An 18,905-nucleotide genomic window follows, 5' to 3' on the forward strand; every position below is an offset into this window, starting at 1 on the left:
CAGCTATCGTTATTCATAAGTGAACAAAAATAAATCAGGTTTTTACTACAGTACATTCGTTATTCAGTTATAAATAAAAACTATGATTAATTTTTTTTTACAATTTAAGTATCATTCATATATGAATATAGCATATAATAAACATAGTATATTCATATTTAAATATTAGACGATGCATTCACTTATGAATATTACATAGTATATTCACTTGTGAATATTAGATGGTATATTCACTTATGAATATTAGATAATATTTTCATATCTGAATATTACAGAGTATTACATGGTATATCACATGTGAATATTACATAGTATATTTATTTGTGAATATTAGATGATATATTCACTTATGAATATTACACAGTATATTCACATATGAATATTACACAATATATTCACATATGAATATTACACAATATATTCACATATGAATATTATAATGTATTTTCACAAATATATATAATTTTTATATGTTATTCACATATGAATAACATACAGACTTTCCTGTCAAATGATCCAACCAAACACACCATACATTTCTATCCAAACAAGATTAAACAATAGCAAACAAACATCCATGAAATCATTGTCATCTGTTTTCTTTCCTGTCAAATGAAACAAACCAAACTCTCTTCGTTATCGTTGATTTCCAGTCAAACCCCTTTCTCCATCTGTTCATGATGAACACACCAAACCTGATCAAATCCTTTTCCCCCATCTACTCACCCGTTGAACATCGATCACCCAAACACCCACCTAACTGATTTACAATCAAAATAAAAGAAACGAGAAGAGGACCGTACCAATTGAAGCAGTAACTACCCCATCGAGATCCTTCAACACTTCCCGTCGATTACCACAGCCAAAAGCCACCATCTTCTAGACTATTTACGTCGATTGGAACCTCGGTTTCCCTTTATGCCTTAGCTCGTTGACCCACTAACACCGATGCCATCTTCCCTTGCCTCACTCTCTCTTCATTTCTCGCCGGCAGGAAGCAAATGAGAGGCAGCGGACGTCCGACCCAATCTCCTAGCAAAACCAAACCTTCGCTTCTGGCTTCTTTCCGACCGCAATTTCCTAGCAAAACCAAACACCTCTTGGTCTAGTCAAAACCACGGAGACCATCTCGGTTTGCGAGTCGGGCGACGCACCTGCGTGCTTCTCCCCCTTAATCAGATGAAGACGAGCACCGGAGAATCTTCACCTTGGTCTCCTTTCCTGCAAACGATGAATGGGTTTGAACTACGGATACGTATTTGAGATTGAAGGTTGTTCTCATATTTACAAGTTTGTCACTGTGTTTTTTTATACTCGAATAAAATGAGTGGTTGAGAATGATTCCCCCTCAACCTTTTTTTATTTTCTCAATTGAACCCACCTATATATATATATATATATATATATATATATATATATATATATATATATATATATATATATATATATATATATATATATATATATATATATATATATATATATATATATATATATATATATACACTTTGGAATCTAACTTCAATCTTCATGTTTTTCCATTTCCAAATATTTTCCATCTTAGAATATATTTGATCAATAATATCATTAGACTTAATTTTTGTTTCAATTTGAATCAACTTTTTTATTTTGACTCATAATTCTCATATTTTTTTGCTGCCGTTTATAGCATTTTAATGGTTTATCAGCATTAGAATTTAAATAAAACATTTGATTTGTTCGAAAGAAAAAGAAAAACTGTTGTGTTAAATTTCTGTTGGCCAAAATGTATATAAAAATATATTTGCATAATGTTTGGAGAATGTAACAGATGAAGAATAACAATCCGAGTAAACTCGGTATCTTATCTTGTTTTAAAAAAGCTATAAACATAAAGACATCTTCCAAACATTAATCAATATTTATAATCTAATATAAGTTTTCATGTTTTCCTGATTAGAAACATTAGCCATAATAGACATTTGTTCTTCATTTGCTACAATCTTTAAGCATCATACAAGTAAATTTTGATATGTATTTTATCAACAATATTTGGACATAAGAATTATGAGCCAAAACGAAAGAGTTGGTTCAAAAGAACGAATTTGTCAAATGTGAGTTTTTTTTTTTTTTTTTCCGAAGTATAGGGTTTTCCCAAAGAAGATATCTAAAATCGGAAAGGGATTTACATTCAATAATGGTTGAATGTGAAAAAAATAAAAAATGCAAGTTTTTGTTAGAAAAAAAAAAGTTAAAGTGTAATCTGGAAAAAACCAAATATGTAAGATCTTTTATTATATTAACCATTTTTCATAACTACTTATTAGAATATTGCATCATTTGAAAATACGGAATGTAGGAAACTAATCTAATGTTTTCAAATTAATAAAATGATCACCACTTTTGAAGTTTGTTCTGATTAAATCAATTTTGGTTTTACTTTCAGGATGTCGTTGAGACGTGACACAAACAATTTAAAACATAAACAATCGTATATTTTAAAATTTGTTTATCTGACAGCCGTAAATTTTAGATTTATATTTCCGATAAAATAAATTTCACAAGTTTAAGGTGTTTATGATAATACGAGTCTTTAATAAATTATCTAATACAAAAAGTTGTTCAATATGAGTTTATATAACCAAATTTTTTAGTCGCTTTTTTGTAATGGGTGCGAATCAATGATATTATATATTATATAATCCCATATTATATAAATGTTATAATGGAAATTTGACTTTTAATATCAACTTTTGTGAGTTGTATACCATGTCGATAATTTTAGTGTTGTGAATATATTTTAGTGTAACAAGTATTTACTATCGAGATAGATTGAGTTCAGTTTATTATTCGAGACTGAAGGTACGAGATGTACATACAGAATGATAAATGTGAAATCGAGAATATGGAGTCTCGGAGAGGCCCTCCTGGCGAAGTCTAAGGACAACACCCCTAACGAGGTCCAGGTGATAGAGCCCCTGACGGGTTCCTTGTAACTACCCTTTCTATAAAGGGATTGGTCTAAAATCAAATTGTCTCTTTTAAAACTCTTTTGAAATCATTTTTTCCCTTTTAAAACTCTTTTGCTACATTACATGATACAATTGCGGTTTTTCTTTATAACTACCGTTAACCGCTATTTTTTGGCGCCAATATGGTGTTGTAAACACCTTTTAACTGCCATCTTCCTTGCATAGAAGGAAGATCGCCGTTGCACACAAGGGTTATAATCAAAAACAGATTTCCATGTCTCCGCATCAAACTATTTCGAAGAACACATAACATAATCAAAGTATTATTTGTTTGTGAATTAGATTGGTCCTGTGATGTGATATGGTTCGATCTCTTAAACTGTCTCATAAGTCTTCATTCGTGTAACCCCATGAATAAGGGTAGAACTATAGATTTCAGAAAGCGATTTCCAAACATGATCCAAAAGATTATCCAAGCTATTGTTATTCTAAACCCTTAAATTCTAACAACTATGTGGCTTCCAAATTAAGGTTACAACCAAATCAAATATGTTTGTATTATCAATATCTTGGAATGTTCGTTATTATCCATATACTTCATAACAACAATGTCAAATATTATTTTAGGTGTAGTTACTCTTCGAATACAGTGAGAACCGAGTAGTCACATATCAATATCCTACTTTAACTAAAAATCAACTGTATGGGAAAATTGATCTGATGTCGGTAGTAACCAAATATATAATTTATTCCACGTTATGGTGGCTCCAGACGCATCTTACAGAACACAAGAAAGAGGTGGAGATAATCATCATGATACCTTATAAGATAGTCTTACAATAGATGATGGAATTCAAATCCATCGTGAGTTTTAATAACGATAAACTGCACTATGATTATGACACTCCCGCGAGAGGGCAGCAAATGATATCACGGGAGTAAAGGAGGATAATATCGCTTGTAAGTTGTAATCTAGTCTAAGAACATAAGAAAAATAGTAACTTCACTTTAATCAGACAGGCATAACCTATTGTAAAAGATAACCTATTGTAAAAGATAACGACATAAGGAACGCTTAAACTCGAATTTTTTGTATTTATTATTGACGTGTTGTTTTACAACCTACAAGACCATACATATTCTTGTAGAGAACTGACCAGCCTTTTGGTCTTTTATAATTTTGTATTTTGTATAGTTGTCTACTTGTCTTGTTGGATTAGGGGGGATGTGGGGTAGTTCATGATTCAGTGGATGCGTGTGCACTGTCCAGGATCAAGATACCAGTTATCCTTCCTACGTATGCTTTTGAATGGTCGACACATCACGTGCTTTACGTACCATAAATCTGATATTCGAACCTTACACATATCATTAATTTCTCATATTCAAAGAGCGTCATAGTCATCAATCCCATCAAAATATTCTACCCTTGTGTTTATTATACATAAAAAATATTAATTTCTCATAGTCATAAATCCCATCAAAATATTTTACCCTTGTGTTTATTATACATAAAAAAGAGGTAAGCACACGTCAGTCTCTCAATCTTAAACTCATAAACTCTGTTTGTCATGCATTGGACTGACACATGACAGTCTGTCAGTCTTAGACTCATAGATTGTGTTTGACATGTATTGGACGGATCCTAATGTTAATGTTTTGAGCACATTCAAACGACCACATAAAGATGTTTGAAGGACATTGATCATATAACTGCAAACATGTCGATTAAAATACATTTATGACACACCGAGTCCCCAAAAACAATGACATACATTACATATACCCATACAATATACCTGTATATATTGCTACTTTGTCAACCAGTAAATCAAGATTAGAAAGGTGCAAACGGAAGCAACTAATGAAAGAATAATTGTGTCCAATGATTTTTTCTTCTTTATCGATGACAGAATGCTATTCACCTGTTTTTAAACATTTACAAAATAGTTTGTTGTTAAATCATAAATAAACCCTTTTGCAAATATGATTTTTTTTTTTTTTTTTTTTTTTTTAGTTTTAGTAAAATGAAATTAGTTTATGATAGTTTACTTACAGTTGGGAGACGACTGCTAACATTGCTAAGTTTTGAATTAACACCACCAAATGTTGATCTTTGAAACATGAGAGTACCTAGGGTTTCTTGTGCTTGTGATATTACACCATCCATCTACATCCACATTAAATACAGCATTTCAAATTTCAATATATATAAAAATGAAATTTTATAAAAAAAATTAAATTCAACCAATAGATCCAGTTATATACACACCTGGCCTGTACTTCTCATAAGAGTAGCTCGCTCCTTAAGGAGAGACTGTTCTTGAGAGGCACCACCATCTTCAAGATCTAATCTTGTTCTATCAAACTCCCTGAAATCTTCAAGCAATGATGCATGCTCTCTTTTTGCTCTAAGGCTAGATCGAAGACGGTTGAATTCCTGTAATTAAATAGAAATAAGGATCATGAAACCCTTGATTGAAAGGATAACAAGAATGATGTTACCTGACTAAGATCATGATGGATTTCTTGATGACGAGTTAATGTATGAGAAAATATTTCTGATCCTCCAGATGACACCCACGCTTGCATTTGTGAAATTACATGGTTTAGTTGTTTAAGTAGTTGTTCTATTTGTGATCCAAGATCCTTCTCGTTGCCATCATCAACTTTTGTTGAAACTAATTTACGATACAAATGCATTTGATCATCCAACTGTGCTTCGAGATTCCTTGCCTTTTCCATACCCAAAATGAAAGAAACATAAGAACCATCTCACAATGAAAGAAACATTTTATATACCCAAAACGAAAGTTATCAATCCAAATTGTGAAGTCCAATAAATTTGATCTCAATCTAGAATCTAGATCCGATCATCATTGGTTTATTATTATAAACCCTAACTAATTTAAACACCCCAGAATTCGATAGGAAAACATGTCCTTAATCTCAAATCCGGTACTAATTACTAGTAAAGCTGAGATAAATATATGATACCACAAACACCGAGTTGTGCGAATTGAAATTAAGCAATCAAAAACAGAAAATTGACAGGTAAAAAGGGAAAACATAAAAACCTGCTTTCGCAAGGAGTCCCAAGAGGTTGGTGGATCCATGGGAGAAGAAGGAAACCAGTTCCTCCCTGTTGAATGGAATTGATGTTTAGAATTGTGATGGACCGACAGACGATTAAGACGAAACCACTTGAACCATTAAAATAAAAACCCTCGCGTATATACACATACACACTTGAACAAAGGAAGGTAAACCCCTTCTGTAGATGCACCTTAATTTTGTGTATTTTTTATAATATATAAAAGAAATAGTCATGGTGAAAGGTACTTATATTTTAAAATTAAATTTATAAGAAATATATATATCAGTGGATTAAAAAAATAACAATTTAAAATAATTATAAAATACTTAAAAATGTAAAAGAAATATGATATTTTAAAATTTTATAAATAATAAATATAATCTTTGAAATACGTATAATATAATATTTTGATGTTTAAAATAGATAAAATTCAAATATGATGTTGAACTAAAAAGTAGCTGAAAATTATTTTTTAAAAATAGACAAAATTCAAATATGGTGTTAAATTAAAAAGATAGCTGAATTTTATTTTTTTTTTAAAAAATAGACAAAATTCAAATATGGTGTTAAATTAAAAAGATAGCTGAAAACTATTTTTTAAAAATACTTAAAAAAAATTAATGTCATATTATATCTAAACATAAATCAAAATGAAAAAGAAATAAAAATATATCTCACATATTTTGTGAAATTAAAAAAAAGTATATGAAAATAAATAGTTGTAAGTTAATTACAAATAATAGTATAAAAAAAATATTAGATCGAAAACTTCGTAACAACTAAAATTTACATAAAATTAAAAACCAAGTTAATAACATTTCAAAAATTCATGGTGACTAAACTAATTAATTAAGAGATCAATAGTTTTTATCATATGGATTATTGAGATAATATGATTTCATATAAATATTTATCTCAAATTATATTAATATATTTTATTTTGTGATTCTCAACAATTATAAATATTGTATTTTCTCAACTTCAAACTTTTTAATAAATATGTCATCTGTCATATCGTCCAAGAAAATAACAATGTTATATATTAATAATATAATATAATAAGTTATTATTATTTCATAATCGATCACAAATTCTTTGTTATTTTTAACAATATATATTTATTAATATTTTATTCATATAAAAACATGAACATTCATCCGGTCTTTATATAAAAGTAAGCACATAAAAAACATAATACACCAAACTTGTTTGAGTTGTTTCACCACAATCAAAGCAATTTGGTGAGTCAAGTTTTTGATTCTATTATGTTTTTACTTTTTAATCGTTATTAAATTAGTTGCTTTTTAATACTAGTTTTAATAACTTGATTTATTTTTTATAGAAATTATTTTTGAGAGAATTTTATATATTCCATTCTTAAACATTAAAATATCATATTTTATCAAATAATCTAAATATCATATTTCTTCATTTTTATTTTTAAAATATCATATTTACCCAAATATATTTTTTAATAATTTAAAATCATTAAAATTGAAATAATAATTAAATATACCAAATTACCCTTATCTTCTAAACTAAAAGAACATTAGCAAACTAACTTTAACTTTGCGTCGAATAGACTATGTTGTCACAGTGAGAAGTCAAATTTTGGTTTGTATACACACAAAATATATTAGAAATCACTCAATTTTTTATCCATTGTGCACACGACCTACAATAGAGATTCCAATTGATAGCACAGTTGGTTATACCTATTTAATATGTTTTTTTCACTATTTTGATGAAATACAAAATCAAAAAGTAAAAAGAAAAGTCATAGTTTTCCTCTTTTGTATATTTTAAGAAGCAAAAAATCAAAATAAGAAAGAAATAGAAAAGTAATCTTCATCACACGTTTGAACAAGAGGTCTCCAAGATGACTTTCTTAGAATGTAGGGGTAACATAGTTTTTTTTTTTTTTTTTTTTTTTTTTTTTTTATTTTTTTTTTTTTAATGTGATTAAAATATAAAGGAGATTAAAAAATATTAAAAATATATATTTGAGCAAATGTGATATTTTCAAAGATTTAGAACGGTAAATATAATATTTAGAAATTAGACTGAGTAATTATGATATTTTAACGTTTAATAAAGGTATATACGAAATTCTTCAAATAATTTTTGTCAAAAATCGGGTGTTAAACTCTTGATTGGTTTGGTGAAAAACAATTTGCTATGCAATGAAAAACTGAGATTTGTTTTGCAATAACCAAGATCATCAATTTGGCCGAATTTTGTACCTCGTAATGACCGGAACGAACTATAAACACCCATAATATGAAACATCTAAATCTTCAAAAAAACGTTGGTGAACCTATCCAAAGTCATATACTAAATAAAAATATTAAACAAATAATTATTTCTTATCATATATTCTCACCAGCAAAGTAATTTCATGATTAATAAAATAAAGATTGTGACCAAAGTTTGCGTAATTTACACTTGAAAACCTTTTCAATATGTCAGATCTATTCATAAATTAATTTTGAAAATGGTTGAAATCTTAATTTTTTTATAGCCAAGTAAATGACTAATCTTTAACCGACTCAATTTATGTATACTGATTCATTAATAGATGTAAGTTTTATGGTTATTTTGTATATTTATCATATATACTATCATGAAGTAGCAGTGGATCTATATGGTGAGCAGAATGCAAGGCCTTTGGTGAAAAGAATTCTTGAATTTCACTGTTTGAAATATCTAATTTAACACAAAGATCTTACAAAAATAATAAATGACCTCTTTCCTTCTCAATATTTTCTGTTCATATATAGCTTAACAGATTAAGTCATTTTCAATTTAAGTCCATTAACTAAAAGTTAAAACACAGCTTAATTAATGATTGTCCCAAACAAAACAATCCACGACAAGTAAAATGCGACAGTTAATAGTTGTAAGTTTACCCATAGTAGAAACTTGGATATAACAATAAAAGTAGCTGAAATGAAAATGTATCATCAGTTCCTCCTTCCTATACTCAAAAGACAACATTAACTATCAAACTAACAACATTTGGTGGTGTCTCGCATGTTGGAACACCTTACACAAACTTTAGCTCCTAATAACTTTGATTAGTAAACTGTTTTTCATTTTCATGGCACAAAACATCTAAACCCCATCAACCACTTTTCTATAAAAACCTTCTCAACAAGTCTCAAAAGCATGAGAAAAAAAATTAACTTAGTAGTAGTAACATGTTTTACTCCAACACAATGACACCCGGGCTTTGTCCTTCCCCATCTTCCATTGCCACATCAGCAGTGTTTGTGGTACCATTGACTTCATGCTGACTCACATCACCATTGCTCTTTTCATTTCCAAGAATCTTGGAGACTTGTTCATGTATCCCTTCCAGTGGTTCAAGCTTCTTTTTCAGCTTCAAACCTGCACCAGGTTTGTTCCCCACATATGCCTCAACTGATTCAACTGCATTTTCCTCAATTATCTTGCACATCTACAAATTATATGTAACAATTTAGCTAAAGTAAATATAACTTTACATAATTAAAAAAAAATACTAGTTACCTCGTTGTAATGGCGGGCCATTGCCAATCGATCCTTTTTATCATCACAAGCTGCTGCTGTTATTTCTTCTGGAGCTGTAAGAAAATACAAATTAGATTTTATAAAAAACTGCATGTGTTATTATTTTGACTTGACAGTTTGACTTACAGATAACTTGGATTTGAGGCAATTGACCAATCATCTGAGAGCTTGTGTCATTGTGGCTTGCACTTGGTCTGTCCACAACCTTTTGATCGGTTTCCATGTCATCATTCCGAATCTCATTGGGTTTTTCATCACCCTATTTTATTTATTTAAAAAAAAAAAACACCAAATGAGCAAAAAACAGCAGAAAGAAAGAAAAAGAAACATATATAATAATGACTTACAAAGTATTCTTTCTGGTATTCAGCATTAAGTCCTTTTTCCAGAAGGAGGACACGTTTCTTAACAAACTCAACCAGTCTTCTTTGCATCTCTCTGAAGTGATACAAAGCATTATTTGCAGCAGTAGTGGAATCCTGAACTTGTGGTTGAGTAGCTGCTACTGCTGTTGCTGGTGTTTGAGCTTCAACACTTCCAGGTGGGACAAATTGACCTTGAGGTGCCCCTGTCCCTGGGAGACTCATATTTATACCAGGAAGATTCAACTCTTGACAGATCACTTCTTGCACCCTTAAATCCTTGTCATCAACAATAGCTTGCCATCTTCCATAACCATGTCTTTATAGTTTATAGTTTATACACACAAAACAAAAAAAAGAATATGAACATGATATTGAGTCGTATTTATTTATTTATAATTACAAAATAAAATTTTAAATTATTGAGCTCACTTCAAGACAGCACGGAGAAGGGTTCGATCGTGTTCCTCCTTCCAGAATTTTAAGCCTCTTAGCCCTGGATACCGATAGATGATGTCATCTGTAAAAAGGGGAGCACTTTGATTCTCTGAAGTGTTTTTGACCTGTAGCAGTAATTAAAACAATTAACATACCAAAAAGATTAGAAAAAAAAAATCAAACATGTAAAAGATAGTTTTAGAAACGTATTGATCATCAACTTACCTTATCTCTTACAAGAAGCAAGACTGCAATCCTGACAAGTACATCCTCTATTCTTAGCCCTTCTTTCGGAACACCATCTGCATTAAAATAAAATTATAAAAAAACATGAACTCTGACAAAAAAAATAAAAATCATAGTTTTTTAAGTTTTAACCACAAAAAATCACCTGAAAAAGTTGCAGCATCTGTAATGTCTTCAGAAATGTGTGACAAAAAGAGAGTTCCATAACTGCATGACATAATAAACCAAAAAGATGGTCTTTTATATTTCAATCCACCAACAAAAGAAAATGTTAAACTAATTTTTGCAGATGAAACAGCTCTTACACTTTAATTTCCTCATAACTCTTTTGCTTCAAACGTGAAGTAAATTCTGCCCAATCAAAGTCTCCAACCCCAAATCTGCAATGTACTTTACACAGTTAATACTGATTGCTAATAAAAAAAGTGTAAAAAGATAAAGACAAGTCTATAATACCTCATCAAGATTTGAACAAATTGAGCCCTTTGACTTTGATTAAATCCCAATACTCTAAAGGCTCTCCCTTCACCTTCCATAAGAGGAAGTAGCTCAGCATTGTCAACTGCAAAAATGATTAAGAAAAAGAGCCCATTAACAAATATTATCACCCTAAACAAATTTATGCAACTTATAGAAGATTAAATGATAAATACCACGTGTTTTCTTCCTGTAAGGCTTTTTCACAGGTGTTGCTCCAGCTGAATTCTCTCCATCAGACAACTCGGCTTCATAATTATCATCAGCATCAGAGCTTACATCTTCCAATCCAGCAAGATCATCATCTTCAACAGACACCATCTGCTTTCTGCTTCTTTTACCTTTTCCCATAGAATTCAACTCTTCAACTTTGTGAACTTCATATCTGTCTTTTAACAACTCCTCCCAATAACTTGATCTTTCTGGATTTGTGGCTGCACTTTTGTCCTCTGCTATGGGTTCTTGTATTTCCTCTTCATCTTTTGATGCCTCATCAATGTACTCAAAATTTGCCACCTAAATCATATTCATTTACACAGCAAAAAATTTAAAAGTTCATATCTTTAGTCTAGAGGTGAATAAATATCAATTTATCGTGCGAAAAAAGGAAAACCTTAAATGCTTTCAAAAAGCCATCTTCTTCTGCATCTTCCATTGCAGCATTTTCTTCTTCAGTGTAATCACGGTTAAGCAATCTATCAAAGTGTCAAACATTACAAACGTTAAAATAAGATATAACAAACCATTTAAGGAATGTTCCTTTTTTATTTAATGATCTTAATGAGTTAAGCATTTTTCACCTATCTATTGCAGCATCATCGTAATGGATTTGTCTTGATTTCATAGCCTCATCATTCTCATCAGCAAATAACTCCTTTGATCCATACCTGATGATGTCATCCAGCTCTTCCTACATATTGTAATAAATCATAACCAGATCATATATGATACAACAATTGCTTAATCAATCAATGTAATATATTTTGTTTACATGCATATGAACATCAAATGACTATAAACATGTACCTGATTGATGTTTTGATTTTTAAGCTTGCCAACAACCAAATGCTCTAACACCATTTTCTTCTTGGTCATCTCCATCATTCTTTCTTCAATTGTTCCTCTTGTTATAAGTCTAAATATCATAACCTGAAAATGGCAGTTATCAGAAATTACAGAAATACCCTTATGTTAGTTAACCGACCAAAACATATAGCCTGATCTCCTGTAACAATTTCTAACCTTATTTTTCTGTCCAAGACGATGAGCTCTGGCCATTGCTTGTAGATCAGCATGAGGATTCCAATCACTGTTACAAAATATATATCAAGATAGAAACAGGCAACTACAAGGTTAATACCTGTCATAAATAATAACTGTGGCAAGGTTAATACTAATAAATATTGAAAAATTACAACTTTTTACCTGTCATAAATAATAACTGTATCTGCAGTGGCAAGGTTAATACCTAAACCACCAGCTCTAGTAGATAGCAGAAAGCAAAATCTAGAAGAATTACTGACATTGAACCTATCAATTCTAACTTGTCTTTCTCCACCACTAACTTTTCCATCAATTCGTTCATATAGCCATTTCTAGAAGAAAAAAGTAAAGGTTAAATCAATCCAAATGAAAGGGTAAACTGGTTAAACATTCATACCTTGTAATTGCAATAATCTTCAAGCAAATCCAACATGTGCTGAAACTGTGTATAAATTAAAACTCTATGTCCTTGCTCTTTGAGCTTCACCATCATTTTATCCAAAAGCTGCAGTTTCCCAGAAGATTCCAACAGTTGTCTGACAAATGAAAATGGACATCAATACACAAGAAAGAAAAGGAAAACAAATATTATAAGAAACATAACAAAAGCTAAAATATATTTTACTTGTAGAACTCATTGGTGTCTTCTGGTTCAACTCCCTCCAGCATAAAAGGGTGACAACAGAGCTTGCGCAATTCCATAACCACATTAATGAGAGAAATCTAAATTCAGAATTAAAAAGTATTAGATGTTAGTTTTAAGTTGAAGATAAGGTGATAGCAGATCAAGGACAAAACAGTCTTTTCACCTGGGCGCCTCCTCGGCGAGTTAATAACTGATAGTTACGAGTTAAAATTGCCTTGTAGTACTCTTTCTGCTTGCTACTTAACTCCACACGTAAAATGAGCTCCTTTTTAGGAGGTAGTTTCTTCATAACATCTTTCTTCAATCCTACATTTATCACCAAAAAGTTATTATAAAGTTCAATTAAGATTTAAGAAACATGAACAAGCACAAGTTTTGAATGTTTACTTCTTAGAAGATGAGGGGCCAACATCTTATGGAGCCTTGAAACTTGCTCTTCTTGATTGATATCCTTAAACTCTTCCTGAAACTCTTCCAAACTTGCAAACTGCAAAAAAAATTGTAGCAACACAAGAAGATGTTTTAGGGTTATCTACTTCTCCTTATGAAATATCATAATCACACACAGGAAATGATAAGGAGTTGCAATAATACTAACCTTTCCAGCATCAAGGAAGTGCATAAGCATGAAAAGCTCATCCAGGTTGTTCTGAAAGCCATTTTCAATTCAGATCAAATAAATAAAAATAAAAGATAAAGTAAATTATACAATTAAAAACTAGAACAAACCTGAAGAGGGGTTCCAGTCAATAATGTACGATGTCTGGTATCAAACTGTTTCAGTGCAGAAAACAACTTTGAATCCTTGTTCTTGAGACGATGGCCTTCGTCCACTATCTGCATGATTGAAAAAAATTCATCAAACAAAGATGTCATGATGTAATCATTGTGGTAAAAAGTCAAAAAAAGTTACCATAGTCTCCCAGCTTATTGCCTTGAGGGACCCATTATCTATGTTGATCATTTCATAAGATGTCAATAGGACATCAAACTTAATCCTGGCTTGCTTATTTTCATTTGACCCATGACTTGACTTCTTCTTCTTATCCTTCTTATGAGACTTTGGGAAATAAAATTCATATTCACGTATGACAGCACGTGCAGCAGCTGTTCCAACATACATAACCTGCAGTGGGTTTGGGGTTTAGGGTTTAGGGCTTTATTTTGTACAACTTATTCTTATTCAAAAGAAAATATTAGAAACTGAAAGATCTTGTAACTTACAACATTCATATGAGGCGCCCATGTGGCAAATTCACGTTCCCAGTTTCTCAATGTAGAAAGTGGTGCTACTACTAGATGTGGAGAGACATTCTCTTCGTATAGAGAGGCTAAAAAGGCAATACTCTGTATTGTTTTTCCTGAAATTGTATATAACAATGTAAGTTGTAACTAACAATAACAAGTCACAAACCTGTAAAAAGACTAAAGGGAAAACATACCAAGACCCATTTCGTCTGCAAGTATGACATGTGTTTGTTTAGACCATGAGAAACGCAAGAAGTTTAACCCTTCAAGTTGATATGGGTGGAGCTCACCTACAATTATAACAACAACACTTAAGATCTCTTAGTATCAAAAGTACAAAACCTGCTATAAATAATATTCCCAAAATCAAGATAGATATGGCCTACCCCCAGGAAGAAATTCAGGACTCTTTTCAAATTGTTGAAATTCTTTTGACTTCTTTCTTAAATCAGCTGCATCATGATTGTTGCTTTTCTGCTTTCTTAGTTTCCGATATCTAGACTGCAGTCTATTGAAATTCTCAATTTGTTGTTGAAATGATGAGATATCTGACTCTGATTCCCAATAACATTCATCATAGTTAAGTCCCACCCATTTTACAAGATATTCCTTTTCCTCCTCACCTTCTTGCCTGATTCATCCACCACATATAAGATTTCACTAAAAAGAACCAAAATGAAATTTTGTCTTATATAGCTAATATATGATTTTCAAGAAAGTTCACCTGCAAGCAAGAATTCGATCAACCATTGTATATTCTGGCCTGATAGGGACATATTCATCTTCATTGTTGTTGCCCACATTCATTTGCTTGCGAAAATTGTTTACTTTTGTCCTTAAGCGAGGCAATTCCTTGTAAGCTTTTATAAACTCTTTTTCAGGTACCCTGAAATACAGGTGATTTTGCTAATCAGCAAAACATATACTGTTTAAATGAATAAGAGAGTAGATAAACAGATAAGTAGATATACCATGTGCAATGGAGATAAGATAGGCCTTTCCACTTCACAAGATATTGTTTCACAAATATCTGCTTGGAACCCAACTTTGAGGCATCACTATCATCAGCAACAGTAGGCCGCATTTCACAGTCCAAAAGTTTTTCTATATCATTTAGAGGGTTAACCTGCAAGTAAAAAAAAACTCATTAAAATCATAATGTAGCATTTGAAGTGTTGAAGGAAAGCTATTCATATAGTGCTATTTTAGAACTTACACATTTTGGACACCTCCAGCTGGTAGGAAGAGGAGCTTTCAAAGGTGGTATTAAACACTTTGGATGATATTCGTAAGTGCAAGTTTCACAGACAAGTAGATTCCCGGATTCACCGCATGCATTGCATGAATCTTCTTTCTGTACATGAATATGTAACCCAATCACAACAGAACACAATGAAATTGGTATCTAAAAAGATGAAATTAAAGAAAATTACCGCATCATCTCTGTTAATCTTCTCAAATTGCTCTGCATTCTTGGATTTACCTAGCAGGATGTCTGACTCATCATCAGAATCATCCAAACTATAGCGGGGTCTTGAGTCTGATCTGACACGAAGTCTCTCAACTAAACTACTCATTCCTGCAACATAACCAACAAAACTATTACTTTTTATTTACCTTGCAGGATCTTACAAATTAACTCTAACAATAAAGATCAATTATATTCTGATAGGTACTTAAGCTCTACAAAGAATTCATACATTACACAGGAAATGATAATGACAAGCTATTTCATTACTATTTGAAGAGTAACCAGTAGGGACTAGGGACACAAAAATGAAAAAACCTTACATTTCTCAAAAAAGGGTTTACTTGAATCAAATTAGGATATTTCAGACACATACATAGTGGCACTACAAATTCAGGCATGCACATATTAGCAGAAAAGGTTCCATTACTACCAAGAACCAAAGTTCTAATTTCAGAAAAGGAAAAATGATTAGCAAATAGCAATATAAAATCCATGACCAAGATCCCATAAGAGAGTAAGAAACCCAACAATACAGTCAAATTATTTGCATCAACCATTCATTTCATAAGTATGAGACTGCTGATTGTGAGACCCTGGTCAGACTCAAACTTTCTCAATCGGATTAGTATTGCAGCATACAAACTCAAATGTGTGAACCCGTATATGTATTAATTCTGTGCTTCATTCCATTTCTAGATAGAATGAAGCTTCTACAACTAAGCAAGTATAAACAGAATAGCATCATATAAACAACCATGAAATAGCCCCTTCAAAGAAACTATAAGTAGTGCCAGAAAGGATGTCAATTAACATATATCAACAATCAATTTAAAAGCTTGTGCATATACAACTATCAGTAACATATTTAGATACACAATCAAAGAATCCCTAAAACACAAATTCGCAAGAGAACAAAAATTAGGTTAATTGAGGTGTATATGCCATTTCTCAAAGGTGTTTATAACAAGTGCTGATATATTAATATCTGATCATACATGAATTCTCGTGATTAAAAGCTAGGGTTTCGAGCAAAAACAACCCCACTTCGACAAAGGTTCAATATATACAGGAATTACGTGTTGCATATAATTACTGAAATGTAGCAAACTCGACGCCATAATAATAGAAAAACCCCTCAAAGCAAATGAGGCTCCAACAGCATCTCAATTTTAATCGACCAATCATATCTAAGAAAAGGTTCATCAGAATTCACCTGAAACCGCAGCGATCTTGTAACTTAGTGTCAAACTCCAATCCACGCGACTGAGATTTTGGATTTCGGTACACAGAACCCAAACTCTGATAATTATTTACAATTGCAGGGAATTGGGTATTAGGGTTTCACTAAATCTAAAGTTCATGGGCATGGAATCAAGAGCAAAATTAAGACAGTGATAGATACTTGCCTGATGACCAGTTTATGTGTTTCAAATCTCCTTGCTCCCACTTAGGATTGGAGGAATTTGAGAAAACCCTGCGCGAAAAAAAACCGAGATTTCCCTTGTTGCACTTGCACCTCTGTTTTTTGTTTACCCTTTCTTTTTTGATTCTCTTTTAACTGATTTACTAGGGTTCGTTTTATAGAAATAAAATAAATATGTAAATACGGAGATACAATGTTGTAGTGACCATATATACTATTTTTTTTCCGTTGATCTATGTTTTAGCTGTAATTTAATAAAAACATTAATTATTGGAATAATTTGAAAATTATCATGTAAAAAAAATCATATCAATATAATTTGTTTTGTTTTAGATTTTACTAAAATTTGTACTTAATAATTTGATAATTAAAAAAAATTATTGTTCAACCCAGTTTAAATATATTTTATCTGTACCAATTTTTATGTATATCTTAAATCATGGTAATTTATATGGTTCAACTTTCAACACGGTCATACAAATAAAAACAACTACAACTTTTAAATAATAAAGATTCAAAATTCGAATTTTCTATATATGAAATACCTTTATAGAATCGTTAATTTATATTAATTCTTGTGTTGAAGATCATTTTTCTTCTTTATGGAAACCTTTTTTATAATAAAACAGCTAACAATATAAATCACGTCGAACTTGCAAAAGTCATCATTAATGTAGAAAAATAGAGAGAGAATTCAAACTAGGGATGAATATTGGTTAGGACTCGAACTGTAATTGAAGAACTGGAAACTGGAAACTGAATTAGTAGTAAATGGAGAACCAAGAACTCGACTGAATACTCCGATTCTTGATTCCAGTTCGGTTCTATAGATAAGTATCCTCTAAGATGTGTCTGATACCCAAATCGGACCGAAAACTGAAAAACTGAGAATCGATTTAGTGGGAAATGAATAATTGAGAATCGAACGAATACCTTGATTCTGATTTCGATTACCTATTTTTTTTAAGATGACTATCAAAAACATTTCTTGCGTGTGTATATTAAAGAAGAATATTAGGAAAGTAATTATGATAACATTTAAGTAGGTTAACGATAGATTGATAGTTAGTTAGTAATATGATATTCTAAAAAAAGTTAGTTAGTGGTCTTCATTATTAATTAGAAAGTCAGTAATGGGGTTAGTTACATGTAGGTTTAGTCTTTTGTGGTGAATGTTTGGATTTTTTTAACCAACAAATCTAATTTAATCATAAACTAACATCTAATTCCACCAATGTCTATGACGAGACTTGAATCCTTGATCTCAAAGAGAGAGGACGATACCTACACCCCTGAGCTAGAAACCCTTTGGTCCATAATTACAACAAAACTAAAAGATCGTCGTTCCTTTTTCGTTTCTGTCGTATCAATCATTCTCTTACAATACAAACTTAGAAACTTAGTAATGATTTATGCAGTATGAATTTACTTGAGAGATCAAACGTTGTCAAGTGAGTTCATGTGATTTGCAAATGGGATACATGCCTATGTATGTTGTGCTAGATTTAATATGTTTTACTTTATGCCAAATTGTTATGCATGTTTTGCAAAAGGAAAGTTATGTGTTATGCTAGTATGGCTTATGATAATGTTTTCAATGCTTGTGGATTATGAGGCTGGGATGTTGGCATAATTTAGTTGTTAGGCTTTGATCCAACATTACCGATCGAGCTAATAATTGATCAAAAGTTTAGGATATCGTAAGGTTGCGATCCAACATTTATATGAGGG

General features: G+C 31.2%; 2 protein-coding genes across 2 annotated transcripts; both read right to left on the reverse strand.

The window, feature by feature from the left end:
• Window positions 1-4,639: 4,639 nt before the first annotated feature.
• On the reverse strand, window positions 4,640-6,231 carry LOC145032433 (Golgi SNAP receptor complex member 1-1-like). The gene is made up of 5 exons (XM_078981246.1): window positions 6,029-6,231; window positions 5,457-5,687; window positions 5,224-5,391; window positions 5,008-5,121; window positions 4,640-4,876 (listed from the first exon to the last, which is right to left on the reverse strand). The coding sequence occupies exons 1-5, from the start codon at window positions 6,065-6,067 to the stop codon at window positions 4,763-4,765; spliced, it is 666 nt and encodes a 221-aa protein (XP_078837372.1). The 5' UTR covers window positions 6,068-6,231; the 3' UTR covers window positions 4,640-4,762.
• Window positions 6,232-8,942: 2,711 nt separating this feature from the next.
• Window positions 8,943-17,316, reverse strand: PKL (chromatin remodeling factor CHD3 (PICKLE)). Its single transcript, XM_078981254.1, has 31 exons — window positions 17,158-17,316; window positions 16,965-17,050; window positions 15,714-15,859; window positions 15,497-15,634; window positions 15,252-15,406; window positions 15,005-15,166; window positions 14,667-14,911; window positions 14,475-14,570; window positions 14,257-14,393; window positions 13,946-14,158; window positions 13,762-13,869; window positions 13,631-13,681; window positions 13,420-13,519; window positions 13,196-13,338; window positions 13,012-13,109; window positions 12,784-12,922; window positions 12,549-12,718; window positions 12,366-12,432; window positions 12,150-12,272; window positions 11,924-12,033; window positions 11,737-11,818; window positions 11,300-11,639; window positions 11,103-11,208; window positions 10,952-11,026; window positions 10,792-10,853; window positions 10,626-10,702; window positions 10,395-10,525; window positions 9,948-10,281; window positions 9,727-9,859; window positions 9,580-9,653; window positions 8,943-9,508 (listed from the first exon to the last, which is right to left on the reverse strand). The coding sequence occupies exons 3-31, from the start codon at window positions 15,855-15,857 to the stop codon at window positions 9,254-9,256; spliced, it is 4,068 nt and encodes a 1,355-aa protein (XP_078837380.1). The 5' UTR covers window positions 15,858-15,859; window positions 16,965-17,050; window positions 17,158-17,316; the 3' UTR covers window positions 8,943-9,253.
• Window positions 17,317-18,905: the final 1,589 nt, after the last annotated feature.

Source organism: Lactuca saligna, chromosome 1, assembly GCF_052625555.1.
Source record: "Lactuca saligna cultivar CGN05327 chromosome 1, ASM5262555v1, whole genome shotgun sequence".
NCBI lineage: Eukaryota > Viridiplantae > Streptophyta > Magnoliopsida > Asterales > Asteraceae > Lactuca > Lactuca saligna.

Excerpts from the sequence above, each read along its gene's own strand:
- LOC145032433 (XM_078981246.1), bottom strand. The coding sequence starts at position 6,067 with ATGGATCCACCAACCTCTTGGGACTCCTTGCGAAAGCAG. Across the intron at positions 5,688-6,028 it reads GGGACTCCTTGCGAAAGCAG|GCAAGGAATCTCGAAGCACA; the intron begins GTTTTTATGTTT and ends GGTATGGAAAAG. Across the intron at positions 5,392-5,456 it reads TCCATCATGATCTTAGTCAG|GAATTCAACCGTCTTCGATC; the intron begins GTAACATCATTC and ends ATTTAATTACAG.
- PKL (XM_078981254.1), bottom strand. The coding sequence starts at position 15,857 with ATGAGTAGTTTAGTTGAGAGACTTCGTGTCAGATCAGACTCAAGACCC. Across the intron at positions 15,167-15,251 it reads TCTTATCTCCATTGCACATG|GGTACCTGAAAAAGAGTTTA; the intron begins GTATATCTACTT and ends CCTGTATTTCAG. Across the intron at positions 13,110-13,195 it reads CTCGCCGAGGAGGCGCCCAG|ATTTCTCTCATTAATGTGGT; the intron begins GTGAAAAGACTG and ends TTCTGAATTTAG.